The following is an 18,961-nucleotide window of genomic DNA, read 5'->3' on the forward strand; positions in this document are numbered from 1 at the left end:
GCATCGGGCGGTGGGGTCAGGCGCGGGATGCAAAATTGCACCGACAACCGAGAGAAACAAAATCAACAAAACCCAAGGACCAAACACACCAACAAACGGCCGATCAGAAAGAGTGACGTCCGCGGGTGGGCGGTTGGATGGGAAAGGCAAGGCAAGGCTCGGGCGATCTCTGAGAGAGTCCAGACGAGGCTGTGCTTCTTGACGTCTTCGGGGGCCGTTTGGGTCGAGTGGTGTCGTCAAGCGGACAAGGTATTGGTTGACGGTAGGTATGCAGTAGAAGGCGTAGGTACTGTCGAGTTCAGGTTGGGCGCGGCGATGGTGTGGAGCAACAAAAAATGATACGATGTATCAGGCGCGCTTTGATGTGGGATAATGCTACCGTTCGCGGCGGCCTGGGGCTCTTTGAGGTGAATTGGGGCGGGCCTGTTGCTGAGCTGTGGGAAAAGGCGACGACCCTTGCTGCGCTGTCACCCTGGACCCCGTGTTGCTGCTTGCAGCTCTACCCTTTTTGCTCCATGGGGTGGAAGAGCAGACGAGCAGACCAAAGTGATGGAGCAGGGCAGTCAGCAGAGCAGCCAAAGAAGCAGCAACCGACCAGGCCTCAGAAAAACGAAGAAGAGACGTCGCCGTGGTAGCAGCCCAGGTGGGTCCTTTGGAAGCTCAATGGACGAATGGTAGCTTTGGAATCTGGCAGAATGAAGCATAGCGTCCCCGCTGTTTGGTTGGACCGCAAAGTGGGGTCTTAGCCCGAACACGGGCAGTCGGATTTATTGCCGGGCGGTCAAGAACTGTGTACGAACTTCCTCGGTCTCTGCACCGTTATCCGTACAAAAAGTGCATTTGTAGGTACTCTACGGAGTGCCTGTGTCAATGAACAAAAGTAAATATTCGTGTCATGTCGTTGAAATTCTGCAATTGGAGTCGGGCCCGGCCCAACTTTCCAACTGGGGAGTCGGCCCAAGTTTTGGATCTGGCCCGTCTCGCCTTGACTTTCCCTCTCGGTTTTGCTGGCCTGACAGATGAAAATCGGCAACAGCAAACACGACCGTAGACTGGACGGAGCGTCCGAGAGCTGGGCATAACGGGGAAGAGAATCTTCAACCTAGTATTCGTACCGATACCTGCTCAGATAGAGTGTGTGATGCCATTGAGGAGAAATCTTGTCAGGGAGGTACGTAGTCAACTCCACCGTTGCACTGGGGGGAACATGTCAATCACGGCTCTGATGAATGATGGCTGAGGGATGCTGCCATGCTGCCATTGCCCGGAGCTTCCTGGTGCTCATGGCTGGGGGACCGGCCAGAGCAACGCAACGCAACGCAACGCAACGCAACGCAACGCAACGACAGGAGAGCTTGCTGCAGCCTGCAAGCCTCGCTCAGGTATCCGTACGGTACGGTACGGCGTAGGGGTTCTGTTGATGTGGTGTCCAACGATGCGGTATCCATCCGGAAACACTGGCGTATTCCTGTTCCCCCCCTTGACTTGAGCCCTGCATTTGGTTTGCCCACCGCGCAGCACCCCCGTAGACGCCAATGTACCTAGTAAGTAGCCGCCGCTCGCCGGCCGCTGACCATCCTGTTGCCCCAAGGTACGAAGCCAAGGTTCCTGACTTGCTGGCCCTAGGTATTTTGTTTGTGCTGCTAGCAGCTGTATGCGTACATAAGGTAAGGTCATGTAGGTAGGTAGTCATACTGTTGACTGTGTCAGTAGTCAGTGCCAGTGTGCGAAACTAAGAGGCCGCAGGAGACGGAACTTGGCGGGCGTTCCAGTCCCAGTTCCAGCCCAGCCCTCGAGAGACTCGAGAGTAGGTATGGAGTACGCAGAAGAGACTGAGAGTCAACCCCCCTCGGCTCGCTCCTTGTCCACCTACGTAAGGTGTCTGGGACGACGACTCTGGTGCGGGTGAGATGGGCGACAGGTCAAAGTCAGGGTGGTGCACTACGGCAAGGTACTGATCATCAAAGTATCCGAGCGGCTAACCTGTTACCTGTCCTCGAACCCGGAAGCCCTGACCTGGTTCTGGCTCTGTCTCTGGGCCTGGCGTGCAGCGTAGGTGCGGCGTGGACTCTCCCCACCCGCGTCGAGACCTGACTGACTGGAGACGTCTGACTGAGTCTTGTTTCCGTACCTCAAGTAGGTATGTACTCTTGTACGCAGTATCCGCCACAAGGTACAAAGCACTCGACCCCAAGTCAGGCTCGTTCGGGGGCACGGGGGACAGGTACTTCCTTGCTTACCTATCCGCCCCTAGAGTGCTATGTTTGGGGACAAGCCGTCGGCCATGTACCTCGAGCTTGGGGTAAGGTACCTACGGATACCTGGTCTGGATTTTGTCGTCACCTCGACTTTTTGGGGCATTTCCAAGCTGGGCTGGTTGGGATAGCTACATACGAGACCCTTGGATGGGATTGCGAAAAGAGCTCGAGGTGCGAATGATGCATTTCGGATCCAGTTGTGAAGGAAGGGATGTTTTAGCAGAAACACATTTAGAGTCCAGCAGGAGTGCACAAGCTTCTGCTGCTGCAGACAAGATCAAACCAAGCAGCAGCCTGCACCACCACCATCGTCATCATCATAATCGCCGCGTCTCCCGCCTGCCTACGTAAGAAACTTGGACTACCTTGCCTAGGTACGACCTATCCTTCTCCCTACAGGGCCGCCATGTGTGCTATTGCCTTCTGGTGATTCACTAGCGCACCATGTCCCTTGTCTTTCACCAGCGGCTCAGCTTCCAGTGCCAATTGTGCTCCTGGGAGGTGTGCTTCGTACCCAATGGTGGGAAGGCATTCGTATGGTGAGGTACCTAGGTAAGGTAGGTAGGTAGGTAGGTAGGTAGGTAGGTAGGTACTTTTATACTTACCTTAGCTACGGGACTGGCCCGGTGTCTTGAGTCTTCCCACCAGGCGGGCCGGCTCTTGCTGCAACTGCCTGTCCCTCCTCCACCGGGGCGGGTGCTACTGCTGTCCTTGCTCCTCCTCATCCTCCTCCTCGCTCGCTCTCCTCAGGTCTGCTTCCCCCCCCTCCCCACTCCACACCCCCCCGACCCGACTCGCCTTTCGCAACAAACCCCCCGTCAGTCTCTCCCAGAGAGGACATTCCCATCCTGCCTCATCTTCTTCTTCACGTCTTGTCTGCCTCATCCTTTTTTTCCCACCTCAACCATCACTTCGCACACTCCTTGCGAGCTCCTTTCCCTTTCACCTCGCTCCGTCTCGCCAGACATCCAATCCTCTCCTCCCAATCACTCCCCCAATCCATCCCATTTTCAATCCCTCATCGATCGATCAGACAAACAAGAACTACCTTCCTTGAACCAAAAGCAACCACGTCCACAAATCCAAAAGACCAACCAAGAGCCCAAAACCACATCCATCCCAGTTCTCCACTGTCTTTAGTCCGCAAACTACATACGTCAATACCTTACGTGCCACATCATCCCACAAAGCTTCATCGACGCCTACGCCGACTACTCGGTATCCGACGCTATCAATCCTACCCCCATCCGTCCTTTATACCAACGACGCACTTGACGTGCATTACAATATACAAAAAAAAGAAGCCAATCTTTCATCTGCGTGACTGCCCATCATGGAGCAGCAGCAGCAACAACAGCAGCAGCAGCCGCCGCAGCAGCCAACCGGCGGCGTCCCAGGCCCAACCGGCCGACGGCTTCACATTGCGCACAGGAGAAGCCCTTCCGAGCTGACTCCGTTGATGAGCATGTTTGCCAACCCGGGTAGTACGTTGATTCGCATCTTCTTCCATCATTTCTCCCATCTTCACACGTGAGCTTGCGGCTCCTGCGCGATGCCCCCGACCCCTCGTTACCCGTTTCATCATACTCAGTTGAACATCGATGCTGAAAATGAGTCTTGCTTTGCAGTGGAACAGCTAGCTATTCAGCAGCAGATTGAGCTTTTGCAGCAACAGCAGCAACAGATCCAAGCTACGCAGCAACAATACATGAACATGGGAATGATGCCCCCCACCCAACAGCTCGGCCCAGGCGGTGCTTTCAATCCCCTGCAGCCCGGCATGGCTCCCCAGGGCGCCTTCCAATTCCCCCAGCAGATTCCGCAGCAGAATGTCTCCATGGGCGGTCCTCCGACCCAGCCAATGTCACATCGCCGTAATCAGTCGGCACTCCCCAACATGGGAATGGGTCCTCCTCCCGCCCCCTCCTCTGGTGCATCCGGCACGAACTTCAATGATGCCTCCGGCGCCGGTCCCGGCAGGGAAAACTCCGGTGGCCGTGGCGGTCGTGGTGGTGGTGCCGGCGGCGGTGGACACCAGCGACGTCACTCTTTGGCGCTTGCCGACGCGAAGAAGGCGGCAGAAATCGCACAGCAGAAGCGCACGACATCCGGCTTCTCCTTCCCAATGTCCCCCTCCACCGAGGCCAGCGCCGAGGGTGGTGCCTCCGCCCCCGCCCCCGCTCCGACTCAACCCGAGGCTCCGATTGCTCAGGGCACCAGTGCCGGCCGTGGGCGCGGTGGCCATGGTCGCAGCCAGAGTATGGCTGTGAACGGTCGCGGCGGTGCCGCTGGTCGCGGTGGCTTCTCTGGTGATGCTAGCCAGAACGACTTTGGTCGTCGCGGCAGCCAGACTGGCGGCGGTGGCCACGCCAGAACCGGCTCTCGCAACTTTGACGGAAACTGGCGCAACCAGGGCGCTAACCAGGGCCAGGAGCAGGGTGGCTTCCAGCCGGGCCACCGCACTCGTGGTTCTGTAAACCAGTCCATCTCCAACATCGGCGCATTCCAATACCCCGGTCAGCCTCAGCTCATGCAGATGCCTGGCAACATGCTCCCCATGGGCATGTACCCGGGTCAGCAACTGAACCCCATGCAGATCCAGCAACTTCAGGCCCTTCAGGCTGCCCAGATGGGCGGTCAGCAATTCGTTGGCCTTCAGGGCGGCCAGCATGGTGGCCAGCTTGGTGGAAACCAGCAGCAGCAACAGCAGAGGAAGACTCTTTTCACTCCTTACCTTCCCCAAGCCACCCTCCCGGCTCTTCTCGGCGATGGGCAGCTCGTGTCTGGTATTCTTCGCGTGAACAAGAAGAACCGCAGCGACGCCTACGTTTCCACACAGGACGGCTTGCTTGATGCTGATATCTTTATTTGCGGTAGCAAGGATCGCAACCGTGCCCTCGAGGGTGACTTGGTGGCCGTTGAGCTTTTGGATGTTGATGAAGTTTGGTCCCAGAAGCGTGAGAAGGAAGAGAAGAAGAAGCGCAAGGACATCACCGACACCCGTTCTGGATCCACCAACGGACAGAACCAGTCATCCGGTAACAACGATGACAACACGCAGCAGGAGGGCGGCATTCGCCGTCGCGGCAGTCTGCGCCAGCGCCCCACTCAGAAGAAGAACGACGATGTCGAGGTTGAGGGTCAAAGCCTGCTTCTCGTCGAGGAGGAGGAAATCAACGATGAGGCCAAGCCCCTGTACGCAGGTCACATTGTGGCTGTCGTTGAACGTGTAGCTGGTCAGATGTTCTCGGGTAACCTCGGTCTGCTCCGTCCCAGCAGCCAGGCTACGAAGGAGAAACAAGAAGCGGAGAGAGCCGCCAGAGATGGAGGCAACAACCGCCATCACGACAACCGTTCGCAGGAGAAGCCCAAGATTGTTTGGTTCAAGCCTACCGACAAGCGCGTGCCGCTCATTGCCATTCCGACTGAGCAGGCGCCGCGCGATTTCGTCGAGAAGCACCAGGATTACGCTGATCGCATCTTTGTTGCCTGCATTAAGCGTTGGCCGATCACCTCTCTGCATCCCTTCGGCACCCTTGTCGAGCAGTTGGGCCGCATGGGCGACCTTAAGGTGGAGACCGACGCTCTGCTGCGCGACAACAACTTTTCTTCCGATGAGTTCTCCGAGGCTGTGCTGCGCAGCGTCGGTCTTCAAGACTGGTCTCTCGCCAAGGAAGAGGAGGCTTCCTTGGCTGCTCGCCGGGACTTCCGTGATGAGAAGGTTGTTACGCTCGACCTCAACGGTTCTCCCGAGCTTGCCAATGCCATCCACATCAAGACTCAGCCTGATGGCAAGATTGATATTGGTATTCACATTCCTGATGTTACTCACTTCGTCAAGCCCAACTCGCTTGTCGACCGCGAAGCCAAGAAGCGCGGCACCGCCGTTCACTTGGTCAACCGCACTTGCGCACTCCTTCCTCCCAAGATTGGTGGAGAGGTGTGCTCTTTGGCTCCTGGTGAAGAGCGTCTGGCTGTCAGTGTTCTCTTCCGTGTTAACCCCCACAACGGCTCTGTTGCGGAGGGAGACACTTGGATCGGCAAGAGTATCATCAAGAGCACTGCCAAGATCACTATTGAGGAGATCGACTCGGCTCTGAACGGCCAGGCCGATTGGAAGCACGAGTCTCTTCAACTGAAGGATGTCCAGATCCTCAACGTAAGTTCCACTGAAACCTGCATCTGAGTTGCACTGACATTATCTAGGCTGTCGCTCAAAAGTTCACCGAGGCCCGTCTTGGTGCTGGCGGTGAGCCTATCGCGCCCCTCAGGCTTCTGCAGCAGCTCGATGATGAGAACATTCCCATCAAGCACAACATCTTCGATTCTACCCCTGCCACTGAGCTCGTCGAGGAGCTCATGCACAAGGCCAACACTTACGTTGCCCAGCGTCTCGCCCAGGCTCTGCCTGAGAAGGCTCTTCTGCGCCGACAGGGCCCCCCCAATGCTCGTCGCCTTCAGACCTTCGCCGATCGCATGAACGCCCTTGGCTACGAGGTTGAGACTTCTGGCAGCGGAAGCATGCACAACAGCCTTTTCAAGGTTGACGACGCCGATATCCGCAAGGGAATGGAGACGCTTGTCCTCAAGTCTATGCAACGTGCCAAGTACTTCATTGCCGGCAAGACTGCGAAGCAGTTGTGGCCTCACTATGCCCTCAACTTGCCTCTTTACACTCATTTCACTAGCCCCACGCGGCGCTACGCTGACATCATCGTCCACCGTCAGCTCGAGTCTATTCTCTCCGAGGGTAAGATTGAGTACACGGAGGAATTGGAGAGCCTTGTCAAGACCATTGAGTCTTGCAACACCAAGAAGGACTCCGCACAGAATGCCCAGGAGCAGAGCATTCACATTGAGTCCTGCCGTGAGATGGACAAGAAGCGCCAGCAGGTCAACGGCGATCTCATCACGGAGGGTATCGTCCTCTGCGTGTACGAGTCGGCCTTTGACGTTCTCATTCCCGAGTGGGGCTTTGAGAAGCGGGTGCACTGCGACCAGTTGCCCCTCAAGAAGGCCGAGTTTAGGAAGGAGAAGAGAGTCCTTGAGCTCTACTGGGAGAAGGGCGTGCCCAGCTCCGCCTACGTACCGGAGGACGAGCGCCCTAAGGCTGCTGCGTCTGTAAGAAACGCCAACGCTGCTGCTGCTGCTCGCCAAGCGGAAGCTGCAGAGCGTGCCAAGAAGGAGAGAGAGGAGACTGCGCGCAAGCAGACCGAGACGGGCACCATCTCCACTGATGACGTCGATGCCCTCTTCGACGACGATGATGACAATGCGTCGGATGTTACTGAGGCCATGGCCGGAGCTTCGTTGGCCGAGAGACCCACACAGAGCGTCCCCGGCTCCCCGACCCGATCCGATGCCAAGCCCTTGCAACGCACCAGGTCCGACTCCAAGGTTCCCGCGCCCGAGGCCCCCGAGGCCCGCCTGTCGAACAAGGAGAAGTACCTTAAGCTTTTCAAGCTGCGTGAGGAGGGAGGAGAGTACATTCAGGACGTCACGGAGATGAGCAGGGTTCCTGTGATTCTCAAGACGGATCTGTCCAAGAGCCCACCGTAAGTTTACAACTATCTATCAAAGTTTGGAGACGTGTGCTAATTCGAAGTAGTTGCTTGACCATTCGGTCTTTGAACCCCTATGCTCTGTAAAAAGGAGTTGTCTTGACATGACCTGTCCCGTGTGGGGACACGGTGTGATGATCGTTTCCAAGAGACTGGCGGGCACATTGTGCCTTGTCATCGACTAAGATGCATCATGAGTGGTGTAGAAAAAGTTTGGGTGAGAAGAGGGATGATACATTGCGATTGGGAAGGGAGTAATAGCCAGTATATCTTCGTCCCTGGATGAGTCATATAGCAAGATAGGCCTGAAGTCTGAAGTCGAGAGGATGGCGGTGGATGAAATAGTAGAGATAGCGCCCATGAGTTAGTCAAAATGGTACAACCAATTGCACACACTATAACGCGCAACCAGTGTCTTGAAGACTGAAGGATCGCCCAGACACTTTTGAAAGCTGCGAGTGGCCAACCAGGCTTGTAGAGAGGCATGGCGTCTGCAGACTGCGAGATTATACGTCTTCCACGCGGAGCGAGCAGGGCTACCCTTGCGCCGCGTTGCAGAGTCAGCGGGTTGGACTCCTGTGGTGCGTGGGTTCCAGGGGGGAGGAACTTCGGTAGAGTTTCAGCTGCGGTGGTTGACAAGAGAGCCGGTTTGGAAAATTGACGTGATGACTTATGCCGGTGATCGGGGGTGTGTGGAGACGACGATACCTTGCACAAAAAGGAAGACGTGGGATGGGCTTTTGAGTTCTTCTCAAGTCTAAGTGGACCGGAGACACGGGATCGTGAGGCGCTGGATGGGCTCGGGAACAGGGAAAATTCCAATGCGACCCTTTGGAGGAGTCGAGGAGGCCGCCATTTGGGCAGTAGGTATTTCAACGTCTTCAGGTCAAAGGCTTAAGGGATATTCGGCTACACATTCATGTTTATTTGCTCATAGGTATGCTTTAGAGTGCTAGCATCTACGCGAACATGCGTATATGATACCATTCGCATGCATGTCGATTTTCTTGCGATCTCTGTCTCTGCACACGACGCTGCGTTCGTCGCCAAAGACGGGCTGTCAGAGGGCGGCACAACAAGTCCCGTCACAATCGTGGACTTTCTTGGCACGGAGCAACTTCCCGTCTTCACAGGGACCTGACCTTTTGTGACAATGGAAAGGGATTCGTACGAGGTAGCATGAGTAGGAAAAACTTGGGCAAGGTTTCTAATCCGGCCTTACGGCGCAAGTTTGTGGGAGCAAAGGGTGACATGGAAGCATTATAACCCCGATGACGAGGGAACCCCTGGCCCTCTACGTGTTAAACTCCTGGTTATGGTTGTATTTCTAACCCCCTCTCCGAGTTCCATGACGGGGGATCTGCAACGAGTCCAAAGTTCAGATTACCTGATGTCCTGTGAGATCTGCGCGGCGATCGCCAGGGGCGCGATGGGGCGGGAGGAGAGGGACGGAAGACTAAATTTTTCGTCGGATTGAAGCAGCATGGCCCGGCTTGATCGTCGTCTTCACATAGATAGAGTGGGAGATCTTTTTTTTGACAAGCCGTTGGATAAGAAAAGACGCGAATTCGCCAAGCCCGGCTCGCGTAGGATCGAGAGACTGGAGCCGTTGTCGACCGCTGCTTGACACTTCCGGGCTCCCGACATTGCTTCTTCGGGCATTGCTCACAGACCTTTGACATATTGGCATTGGAGGCGCAGCGCGCTACCTACCGAGAAGCCGGGACCTGAGGAGAGTTGCTTCGCTATTTCTCTCCGAGCAGGACGTGGCCCAAACGGCTGCGGGGCAAAGGAGAAAAAGTTGTTTCCAAAGGCTTGAACAGGACGCTCAGCTGTCCGAAGGCGACTCGGCGAGTGGGATAATCCACAAAATGGGACTGCGCCCGACACGCAGTGTAGAGAGGTAGACAGGCGACGACGAAGGGGTTGCGTTTGTGTCAGGCGCGCGCATATAGTGTACGCTAGCAAACGATGCTGGAGTCATGATGTCGTACTGGTTCAAGCAGGGCAAACTGGAGCCAGTCTTCGAGTTTCGAAAGGTTGGTAACAGGGGTGTGCTTGCGAAAGGGGCGGCTTTTCGGAGGTTTTTTTTCTCTCTGGCGGGTGGGGATGGGTGATGAGAAGGACTTGAAGAGAGAGATGATGAGCGTGGTGGTCGTGGCTCCCATACGACTCGGGTCACGGGTAGACGGAATGCAAGCCTGCTCGAGTTGGCCCAGACAAGCCCCCCGGGCAACAGAGAAATGGGATGGTTTCCCTACTCTTTGCTCCCAAATGGCGAGTTGGGACGAAAAGAATGGTTTTGAGCCTCCAAAGGCTTTTGAAACGGTTTGCAAGCCCTGCAAGGTCTTGGCTTGCCGAAACGAGCCGTGGGAGAACGGGTCTGGCTATGTGGTTAGCGACCATCCGGTGTCGAGTCGTTGGGATGGACTGAAAGAAAAGAAGAAGATTGAACGGATTAGAGGTCGAGACTTGGATGTCATGGCCTGATGGAAGTTCAATGTGGTTAGAGAGCATATTTTGGCCCAGCTATTGGATGCTGCCGAGTAAAATTTCCGAGCCTGATGTTGTTCACACATTCGAGGAACACTAGATGTCTTAGTCCCCACCGAGGCAGCCCGCAGGCAGCTCGAGATGTTCCATTGCCGATAAGCTTAAGTGGCTAGTGTATTGAGGCGGTTTGGAATTAGGACCAGGCCGGAAAACAGGCTGTCCATAAGTGACGAGGTCAGTGCTTTGGTTGCAGAGCCGCCTTCGTGTAGCAGGTCTCGAGAGTGGGATGGCCGTTTACTAGTGGGCTGCGAGGAGCTTGATGGCGTTAGGATAGGTGGAAGGCCAGATCTGGGGTTGCTTTGCGGTCGTTTCCAACAAAGCCAGATCACGAGTACATGTTGGTGGTCGTTCGTTTCTCAACATCTAGCATGGCCTAGTCAGATTAGAAAGCTAGACACCCTCGAGTCAGCCCAGCGACCTACCTAGCTCCCCCGTAGAGGACGCCTAGGAGGCCGGTCGAGGCCAGTGCTCTGGCTGTCAAGATCACGAATTGTGATTGACGATGCAAGACAGATAACCTCTGGCAGCCAGGGCTTGCAGATCATGGCCCTAGACCAACGGTGCGTGACACCCTTGGCGAGAGATGAGAGGAGGATCTGAAGTCCTTAATTCTTCATCACACAATTGGCAATGTCAGAAAGCCGTCGATCGAAGTGGAAATGAGCATCGTCTCCGTGTCGCAGGATAGCGGCGGTATACGACACCCGGGTGAGTTGAATACATGCCTGCAGCCTTGCCCAGGAACGCGATTTGTCGGATGGCTGGATGGATGGGTTAGTGGTGCGTGATTGTCTGGCCTCGGCGGTGTGGGATGGACGGAAACAAGAGACCGGCGTGGGAAGTTGAAGAAAGGCGGCTCAGAAAGCGAGGGTTGAGGCAATGGAAAGAGACGTTACCGAGAGAACGTTCCTGCAGATGGCCGAGTACGTACCCGCGCTAAGCCCAGCGAGGTTCTGCCGGGAGAGGCCCCACCCGGACGGCGACCAATCAATAATCGCGGCAGGAGCCAGTGACAGAGTGGTCCGGGCGTTCACGGACCGGGGTTTCTGACGTGGGAGACGTATCACATTGGTTTCGGTCGACGGCCCGTCCGTGACCCGGGTCAACGTCTAGTCTTGGCTGGGGGTCACGATGCAACAAAGTTGGCTCGGCTGCAATGCCAAAACAGTGGCGAGCGAGGGGGCCTTCAGGTACGTTTACCTCTTGACCTCCTCGAGGGCTCTCAGGAACCTCTATGTCTCCCTCCCTCCAGGACTCCCGGTGGGGTCACCGCCCGCAGGACCCTTGCATTACACAACAAAGTCATCGGGTAGAAAAGAAGCGCAAAAACAAGCTCGGCAGGGGGTCGCTGCAACATCTGGAAACGGGCTTCATCCTAATCTAAGGAGTTGATCAGGTCCCTTGCCCATTCCTATTTGGCCCCTCTTTTTAGTGATTTGTATTGTCTGATTGGTGCTTTGAGCTCTCGAGTCTCTGCCGATTCGTCGAGCTTGTTTGGACCGCAGCGAAACGAAACATGCAGAGAGGACTCCGTAGCCCTTACTGCTGCACCTGCCCACCAGTGCCCACGCTGCGTGGTCTCGCCTCTGCCTCGTTCACGGAGTACCTTTACTCACACTCACATTCTCCTTCCCACTCACAGACGTTCCCTACTTCGTAAGGTACCTGGGGCTTTCCGAAGGACGAGGCAAGCCTCGCTGTCATCTGAACTTTTCACCATCTTCTCCAACCATGCACCCCCCTTGACGCCATTGGCAAGGGGTACCATCCACCTCTTGACTTGGCTTGCCCGCTAGATCCCCTTCCCGTCTTCCATGATACGCACCGCGTGCGCGCACACACTCGCTCTCCCAGGCAAGCGCTGCAGTTGTTGCGGCTTGCGGCTTGCCCTGGACTGGGCTCCTCCCCCAGTACGGATAAGATGCAAACTCCTGCTTACTGTACCCATGTACCCCTGTCGGGTCTGAAGCTTTGTGGTCGAGCGTAATCTTGTTACCCGCATTGTGGGCTCCCGTGTGAACCGACGACGGAAAGAAAGCTAGCCGCAGACAATCCCCAGCAAGGACCCAAGTCGATCCGACCCCTCCCGAGTAGCAGAACATGAGAAAGGCCATGCGTGGGTGGGCGGCGAGATACCCTACGCCATGGGAGAGCGGCAAGATACCTACCTTACTGAGGCTAAAGTGAACCTTCTTTATTGCTCGCTTGTTTCCCACCTTCACTGCTCTATTCTCGCCCCTTCTCTTCTTTTCTCTTCATCCCGTTCACTGTGTGTCAATTTCTTCAAACTTCCAAAAGCGCTGGTCTGCTTTCCTGGTCCACCGGTTTTGCTTACACTTTCCTTTCCCTTCGAGACCTACTACGACCCTGTCACTCCCTCGGACGACATTCTTAATACCTCTTTCTAATCTTTCGCTTCATCGACCGTCCCAGGTGGCACCGATCGACAACAATATTATATCCGAATTTCTGTCCCGGGAGAACAGCCGATCGAAAAGGAAAAGAAAGTCTAGGGCGAGCAAAGCTGAAACCACACAACATATCTTAATCAACCATGCCTTCCACAATGAAGTCCGTTCTCGTCGCCTGCCTGGCCGCAGTGGCCACCGCCGCCCCCCTCGGCCCCAAGTTGAACGCCGACCAGATGAAGATCTACGATCTCGCCAAGAGGCAACAGGCTGGAGCTGGGGCTGCTGGATTGACGGATATTGATATCCTGCAATTGTGAGTTGGGACTCGAAAGACGCTTGTCATAGGACAACATATGTTGGGCATCGGAACTAATACGGACTTCACAGCGCTCTTACTCTGGAATGGCTCGAGGGTACCTTCTACCAGCAAGGCTTCCAAAAGTTCCCCGCACAAGACTTCCAGGCTCTTGGTCTGTCCAACGAGCAAGTCAACGACCTGCAACAAGTCGGTGCTACTGAGCTGTCTCACGTCTCTTTCCTGCAATCCGCTATTGCCCAGGCCGGCACTCAGCCCGTCCAGCCTTGCCAGTACAACTTCGGCTTCACGAACGCTGCTGGCATGGTCGCAACTGCTGGTGTACTCGAGAACGTCGGTGTTTCTGCCTACCTCGGCGCCGCTCCTCTCGTCAAGGACAAGGCCATTCTCGGCGCCGCTGGCTCTATCCTCACCATCGAGGCTCGCCATCAAACCTTCATCCGCGCCGCCTCCAAGCAGATCGCCATTCCCCAGGCCTTCGACGCCCCTCTTGGTGTTCGCGCCGTCTTCTCTCTGGCCGCACCCTTCATCGTCTCCTGCCCCCAGGGCTCCAACCTGGCTCTGCAGCCCTTCCCCAAGCTGGCAATGACCGCCCCCGCCGACCCCAAGGCCGTCGCCGTCGGTGCTCCGATCATGCTCCAGTCCGATGCCGCACCCCAGGCCAAGGCTTGCGCGTTCACCACTGGTGGCATTCAGCCCGGTGGAACTGCCTTCACCCCCTTCAACCCCCAGACTGGCTGCGTCGTTCCCCAGGGTCTCAGCGGAGTCGTCTACCTCTCCCTCACCAACAACGCCCCGATGGCTGGCACGCTCACCGATGACATCATTGTGGCCGGTCCCATGGTGCTTACCATCTCGTAAGCGCGTTACGACAGTACGGGGTTTGCGGCCGCCCAGTTATGGGTTGGGCTGAGAGGACGTGACGGGTGTGCGTTGATTAATCCCGAAGGTCAAAAACAAAGCAAAAATTGGGGGAATAAAGCGCATGATGCCTTCGCTTTACGACATCGGAAGTTGGATAGTCAAGAGCCAAATCAGCCAGTATTTCGAAAATGTCGACCTCTTTTTTTTTCTCTTTCTGACTCTTCGCTCCCTCCAACCTCACTATCCGATCCAAAAACATTTCACTTCTCTGGCTGAATAGATAGCCTGTATATATGATGGTCATATTATATACATTCCCAACGGGGGTTTCAGGAGTCCTACCAAGACTTTTATGTATTGTTTAACTGGTAACTCATTTTTCTTTTCTCATCTCCTCAGAGAGTCTTTTGTTACATTACTTTTCATTTGTCGCATCAAATCCCTCACAGTCTTGGAGTAGACTTGGGAGCAAACATCAGGAAGGGCGAAAAGGGCCAGGAAAAATCGTGCCCCGGGCAAGCGGAAGAATTCTATGATACCAGCAGAATAAAGCACGATTTTTGAAACATGTTCAACACATAGAACTTTCACCCTTCCTCTGTGCGCAAAACAACAGATGATTATACTGAGAGAACAGGGAAAAGTTAGAGGAGCTGGGAAGAATGAGTTGAGTAACAAGGGAAGCGATACAACTGAGAGCAGCGCGCAATTCAAAAGCTATCTTTCATCAGCCGCAGAGGCTGCTAACTCATACTAGGTTCCAACTTGGTGGTGAGGTGTGAATTGTGAGGGGTGGGGTGATTAGCTGAGCGGCGACAAGAGCCGCAGAGGCTCAAATGGGAGGGTAAGTTAACCATGAGGATGAGATTAGGTTTCTGGATGGGCTAGGTAGGGGCATGTTCGAAAGAACGGTACGGATAGCCGAGCCGACGACGAGTCGGTGCCAAATCGGTGTCTATTTCACTTACACAGTCGACTCGGCAACAAACCTTCCTGCGAGTCAGCCTGACCCGAAACACAGTGGTGGTTGTTTCTCGGGTCGGGATGTGCCCACGCTTACCGGTGCGCCTGTGGGGTTTTTGGTTTCTAATGCGCCCTTGAAGTGAGTCGGAGGTATCGAGTAAGTCGTTGTCTGACTTATGCGGAATCTTAGTCTGGAAATCGTGTGCAATTCCCCCGTTTCGGCTTTGTCATGAATCCAAGTCTGCTTGATGGTGGCCAAGAGTTGAACATTGAGACAGTCTCGTCAGGTGGTCATCAAGACCGAAGCACGAGATAGCGATCGACTGGTAGTATTTCAGCATATAGTACTCGTTCAACTGTGTTCACTCACGTTCGAAGCCCACGATGAATTCTGTACAACATTTTCGTTGACCGAGACTACTGTCAGTCGTTAGCAATGTGTGGCAATGCTATAAAGCGAGAAGAACAGCGATTACATGTGGCTGGGGAGGTAAAGTCTATAAATTTCTACCGTTTTGGGAACTTGCAGGCGCTATCATGATATTTTGTGATCTTTGATTTGATATGATGCGTCCGACTTTTATGAGTATTCACATATGCAAGTGGTTATTTCCGCCGTCGAGGGCCTACTATGTAATTGATCTGGGAGGCGTGGATTTCTCAAGGACCATATCTGAACTTGGAGTATACCTTGTACTGCTTGAGTCTACCATTAAGAGCCAACGGTGTCCCGGTAGGGTGCCCTGGATACATCTCGCCGGGACAGGTTGCTCCAGGCCAATGTGGGGTCGGCCGGCTCTGGTAGAACGCGGGGCAGCAGCCGGAACTCTGCGATGCATGGCCCCGCATTGGAATGATACTAATCACCGTCTTTTCTTCACCTCAGCTACCAAGGAGATGGAGCAGGTCACTCTAGCCACGACTTCTCCGGAAAGCATCATTCTGTTTTCTTGAATTCGCTTAAAGCTGGCCTTCTCTGCGCCCGAGGTTCTCATAGCCGACCAGGCTCATGTTCAGCCCGACGGAGGCAAAACCCTCACGCAAGCAAGGTCGTATATTATTCATCATAAACCTATAACATGAGACTTTGTGTAAGAATCCCCCAAATTACCACTGGCATGTACGGTTTCCAGGTTTAGCGCAAAAGCTTAAAGGGGAACCCCATCCGATCTAGATTGCTCCCATATACTCTGTATGGACAATTGATCTAAAAATGATCTGCCGAATATCAACCCCGCGCGTGCCCCTCATCTAGCTCCGTCTGGAAGTTCGGTCGCCCGCGTGGTGACGTCTGCGGGGTCAAAGTCTGCCCGCAAAATGGAGCAGATAAGTCAACATTCTTCGGAATAGCACCCCGGCGATGGGGAAAATTACCGTTGCATCAATGGATCTCTGGCAATATGTCCGGCTCGATGCGGTCCCGTTGCGGGGTTGATTCGGTCCTCATAACAATCAGGGTCCATTCGACGATTTTCAACTTCTTCTTCACTCCAGAGCAAATTTACAACTGGTGATCATAGAGATTTAGAGCTTAAGATGAGTCGTCCGTTCAACAAGGTACTATACATTGCCCGGCCTTCTAAGATGAACAGTCTGCTAACATATTGAACAGGTCGTAATCGTCGGGGCTGGTCCATCCGGTCTCCTCCTCGCCTTACTGCTATCCAAGCACGGCATTCCCGTTCATATCCTTGAGGCCCAGGATCACCTCGACCAGCAGCCGCGCGCCGCCCACTACGGTCCCGCCGCCATCCCCGATCTCAAGCGGGCAGGGATCTTGGAGGAAGTTCGCCGCCGCGGTATGACGCTGAACAAGTTCGTATGGCGCCGGCTCGACGACCACAGCGTTATCACCGGGTTCGATGCAGGCGTGCTCCGCGACGTCGACGGCGAGGATCTGAGGACCACGTGCCTCGTCCTACAAGAGCTCGACCAGCTCATGCTCGACGAGTTTCTGAACAAGTACAACGGGACCATCAGCTGGGAGCACCGCGTCGTCGGTCTCGGACAGGATGCGGCCCGCGCCTGGGTCGACGTCGAGACACCCGGGCCCAGCGGGGAGAAAGAGAAGGAGAAGAAGCGGATCGAGGCCGATTACATTATCGGCTGCGACGGCGCCAACAGCGCCATCCGCAAGGGGCTGTTCGGAGACGAGTATCCCGGCTGGACGTGGGACCAGCAAATCGTCGCGACGAACACATACTACGACTTTGCGGGGAAATTCGGCTTCGACGACGCAAACTTCATCATCCACCCGGACCACTTCTTCATGGCGGCCAAGATCACCAGCGACGGCCTGTACCGCGTGACCTACGGCGAGGAGCCGAACCTCCCGCACGAGGAGCTCCAAGCACGCCAGCAGGAAAAGTTTAGAACGATGCTGCCGGGCCACCCGGGGCCCGACGAGTACAAAGTTGTTAACTTTGCGCCGTACAAGATGCATCAGCGGTGCGCGCCGCGGTTCCGCATGGTCCGATTCATGTTGGCGGCGGACGCGGCGCACTTGTGTAACCCCTGGGGTGGCCTGGGGATCACGGGCGGGTTCGTCGATGTCGGTGGGTTGTACGACTGTCTTGCGGGGATATGGGACGGGGTGGCGGACGAAGGGATACTCGATCTGTATAGCGAGAAGAGGCGGGAGAAGTGGAAGACGATCATCGACCCTATATCGCAGGAGAACTTTAGGCGGGTGTCTGATGCGGATCCGGGGACGAGGTTGGAGAGGGATGGGTTTATGCAGATGTGTGTGCGGGCTGAGAAGGATCCGGGGTTTATGAAGGAGTTGATGATGGGGAGCTTTGAGGTGAGGTACGATTTTACGCAGCATTTTAAGAAGGTCAACGGGTAAGAGTGAGGAGTGTCGATAAGGAGCCATTCACCTCGGCGGAGGTCCCGTTGTATATGATGATTGAAGAGATAGTATCTAGGTATGCCAAGCTGATCATTAAGCATGTCACATTTTCGCACGTTATACGCCTTCATGGCCAAGTTCACAGGTATTCAGCCGAGCAACATGCTGCCACAACTTACACCAGGGGAACTAAGCCAAGGACTAGGTATCTTCCCGTCTCTTAGGCTACCAATCTCCTAACGTCGCGTGCAAGTTCCAGGAGTGAAGAATTTATACTAGGTAGACTGTTTGGATTATACGTAGTGGTACCGATGATGGGTTAACATGATCTGGAATGACTTCTCGTCATCATCTACCTTTCTGTTCAACTGATACAAGCAGTAACGCCCCAGGTGTCCCTCCGCCTTGGTGCCCTCGAGATCATGTTACCAGCATCTCAATTAGATAATCGCAATGTCGTTATTACCTATAATAGTAACGATAATATCCATACCTCCGTCTAGTCTTCTCGCAGGCTAAGTGCTATGATATAAATATAGCTACTGAGCGTTTTACCTTGACCTAGCACCGCAACATCGGCGAAGCTACGTTGTTTTCTGGCGTTGTGTATGAAGCAAATGAGCATCAAAATATCAGTAGGGTGATAATTGAATATCTTTGAGTCTCTCTAAAGATTGAGCATCTCTTTGGGATGGCCTCAGGGAGTAAATCATTTAGAAGATGGCTGCCTACCGAAATTGGAAAGGTAGAAGCCGGTGAAGAATGGGGCGCTGGAATTACGAGGCTACTCGTATCATTCCTTTTTCACCTGTGGTATAAGAAATCAACGATTAGCGACTGGACTGATGTTGTAACTTTGGGAAACTTATTCTTAAAGGCCAATGTATGATCCTCAAGTAGTATCGATCCACGCTATCTCCGCCATATAAATTTGAGGTGTGTGGAGGTAAAGGTAGACTAAGAACGGAGTTTCGAATATGCTTGCTCCTAAAGATTAAAGCCCATAGATTATCCCTTCCAGGTTAGCATCACCGGATCGAAAACACTATGTGTCAAGCTTTGTGGTAGTCTGTGATGACCGACGGGCCGGCCCCACCTACGGGACAACATTCGGAATATATGGGGCCCATACTCCGTCTCCCGTCATTTACGCTACAAGACGCCGGCGTTCGGGATAACTCCGA

The 18,961-nt window shown here is 54.6% G+C and overlaps 3 protein-coding genes across 3 annotated transcripts; all 3 read left to right on the forward strand.

Annotated features, from left to right (window-relative positions):
• The first annotated feature begins 3,028 nt into the window (after positions 1–3,028).
• On the forward strand, positions 3,029–8,422 carry HER10_EVM0012182 (RNB domain-containing protein). The gene is made up of 4 exons (XM_035481582.1): positions 3,029–3,742; positions 3,887–6,417; positions 6,465–7,813; positions 7,867–8,422. The coding sequence occupies exons 1-4, from the start codon at positions 3,592–3,594 to the stop codon at positions 7,904–7,906; spliced, it is 4,071 nt and encodes a 1,356-aa protein (XP_035333477.1). The 5' UTR covers positions 3,029–3,591; the 3' UTR covers positions 7,907–8,422.
• A 4,504-nt stretch (positions 8,423–12,926) lies between these two features.
• HER10_EVM0005734 (twin-arginine translocation pathway signal) lies at positions 12,927–13,960 on the forward strand (the record flags this gene model as incomplete). The annotated part of the gene is made up of 2 exons (XM_035475339.1): positions 12,927–13,096; positions 13,171–13,960. 2 exons carry the CDS (start codon positions 12,927–12,929, stop codon positions 13,958–13,960), a joined length of 960 nt encoding a protein of 319 aa, XP_035332673.1.
• Positions 13,961–16,462: 2,502 nt separating this feature from the next.
• Positions 16,463–17,774, forward strand: HER10_EVM0000967 (FAD binding domain-containing protein; the record flags this gene model as incomplete). Its single annotated transcript, XM_035470731.1, has 2 exons — positions 16,463–16,483; positions 16,539–17,774. The coding sequence occupies 2 exons, from the start codon at positions 16,463–16,465 to the stop codon at positions 17,772–17,774; spliced, it is 1,257 nt and encodes a 418-aa protein (XP_035332103.1).
• Positions 17,775–18,961: the final 1,187 nt, after the last annotated feature.

Source organism: Colletotrichum scovillei (genome assembly GCF_011075155.1).
Source record: "Colletotrichum scovillei strain TJNH1 chromosome Unknown Contig00006, whole genome shotgun sequence".
NCBI lineage: Eukaryota > Fungi > Ascomycota > Sordariomycetes > Glomerellales > Glomerellaceae > Colletotrichum > Colletotrichum scovillei.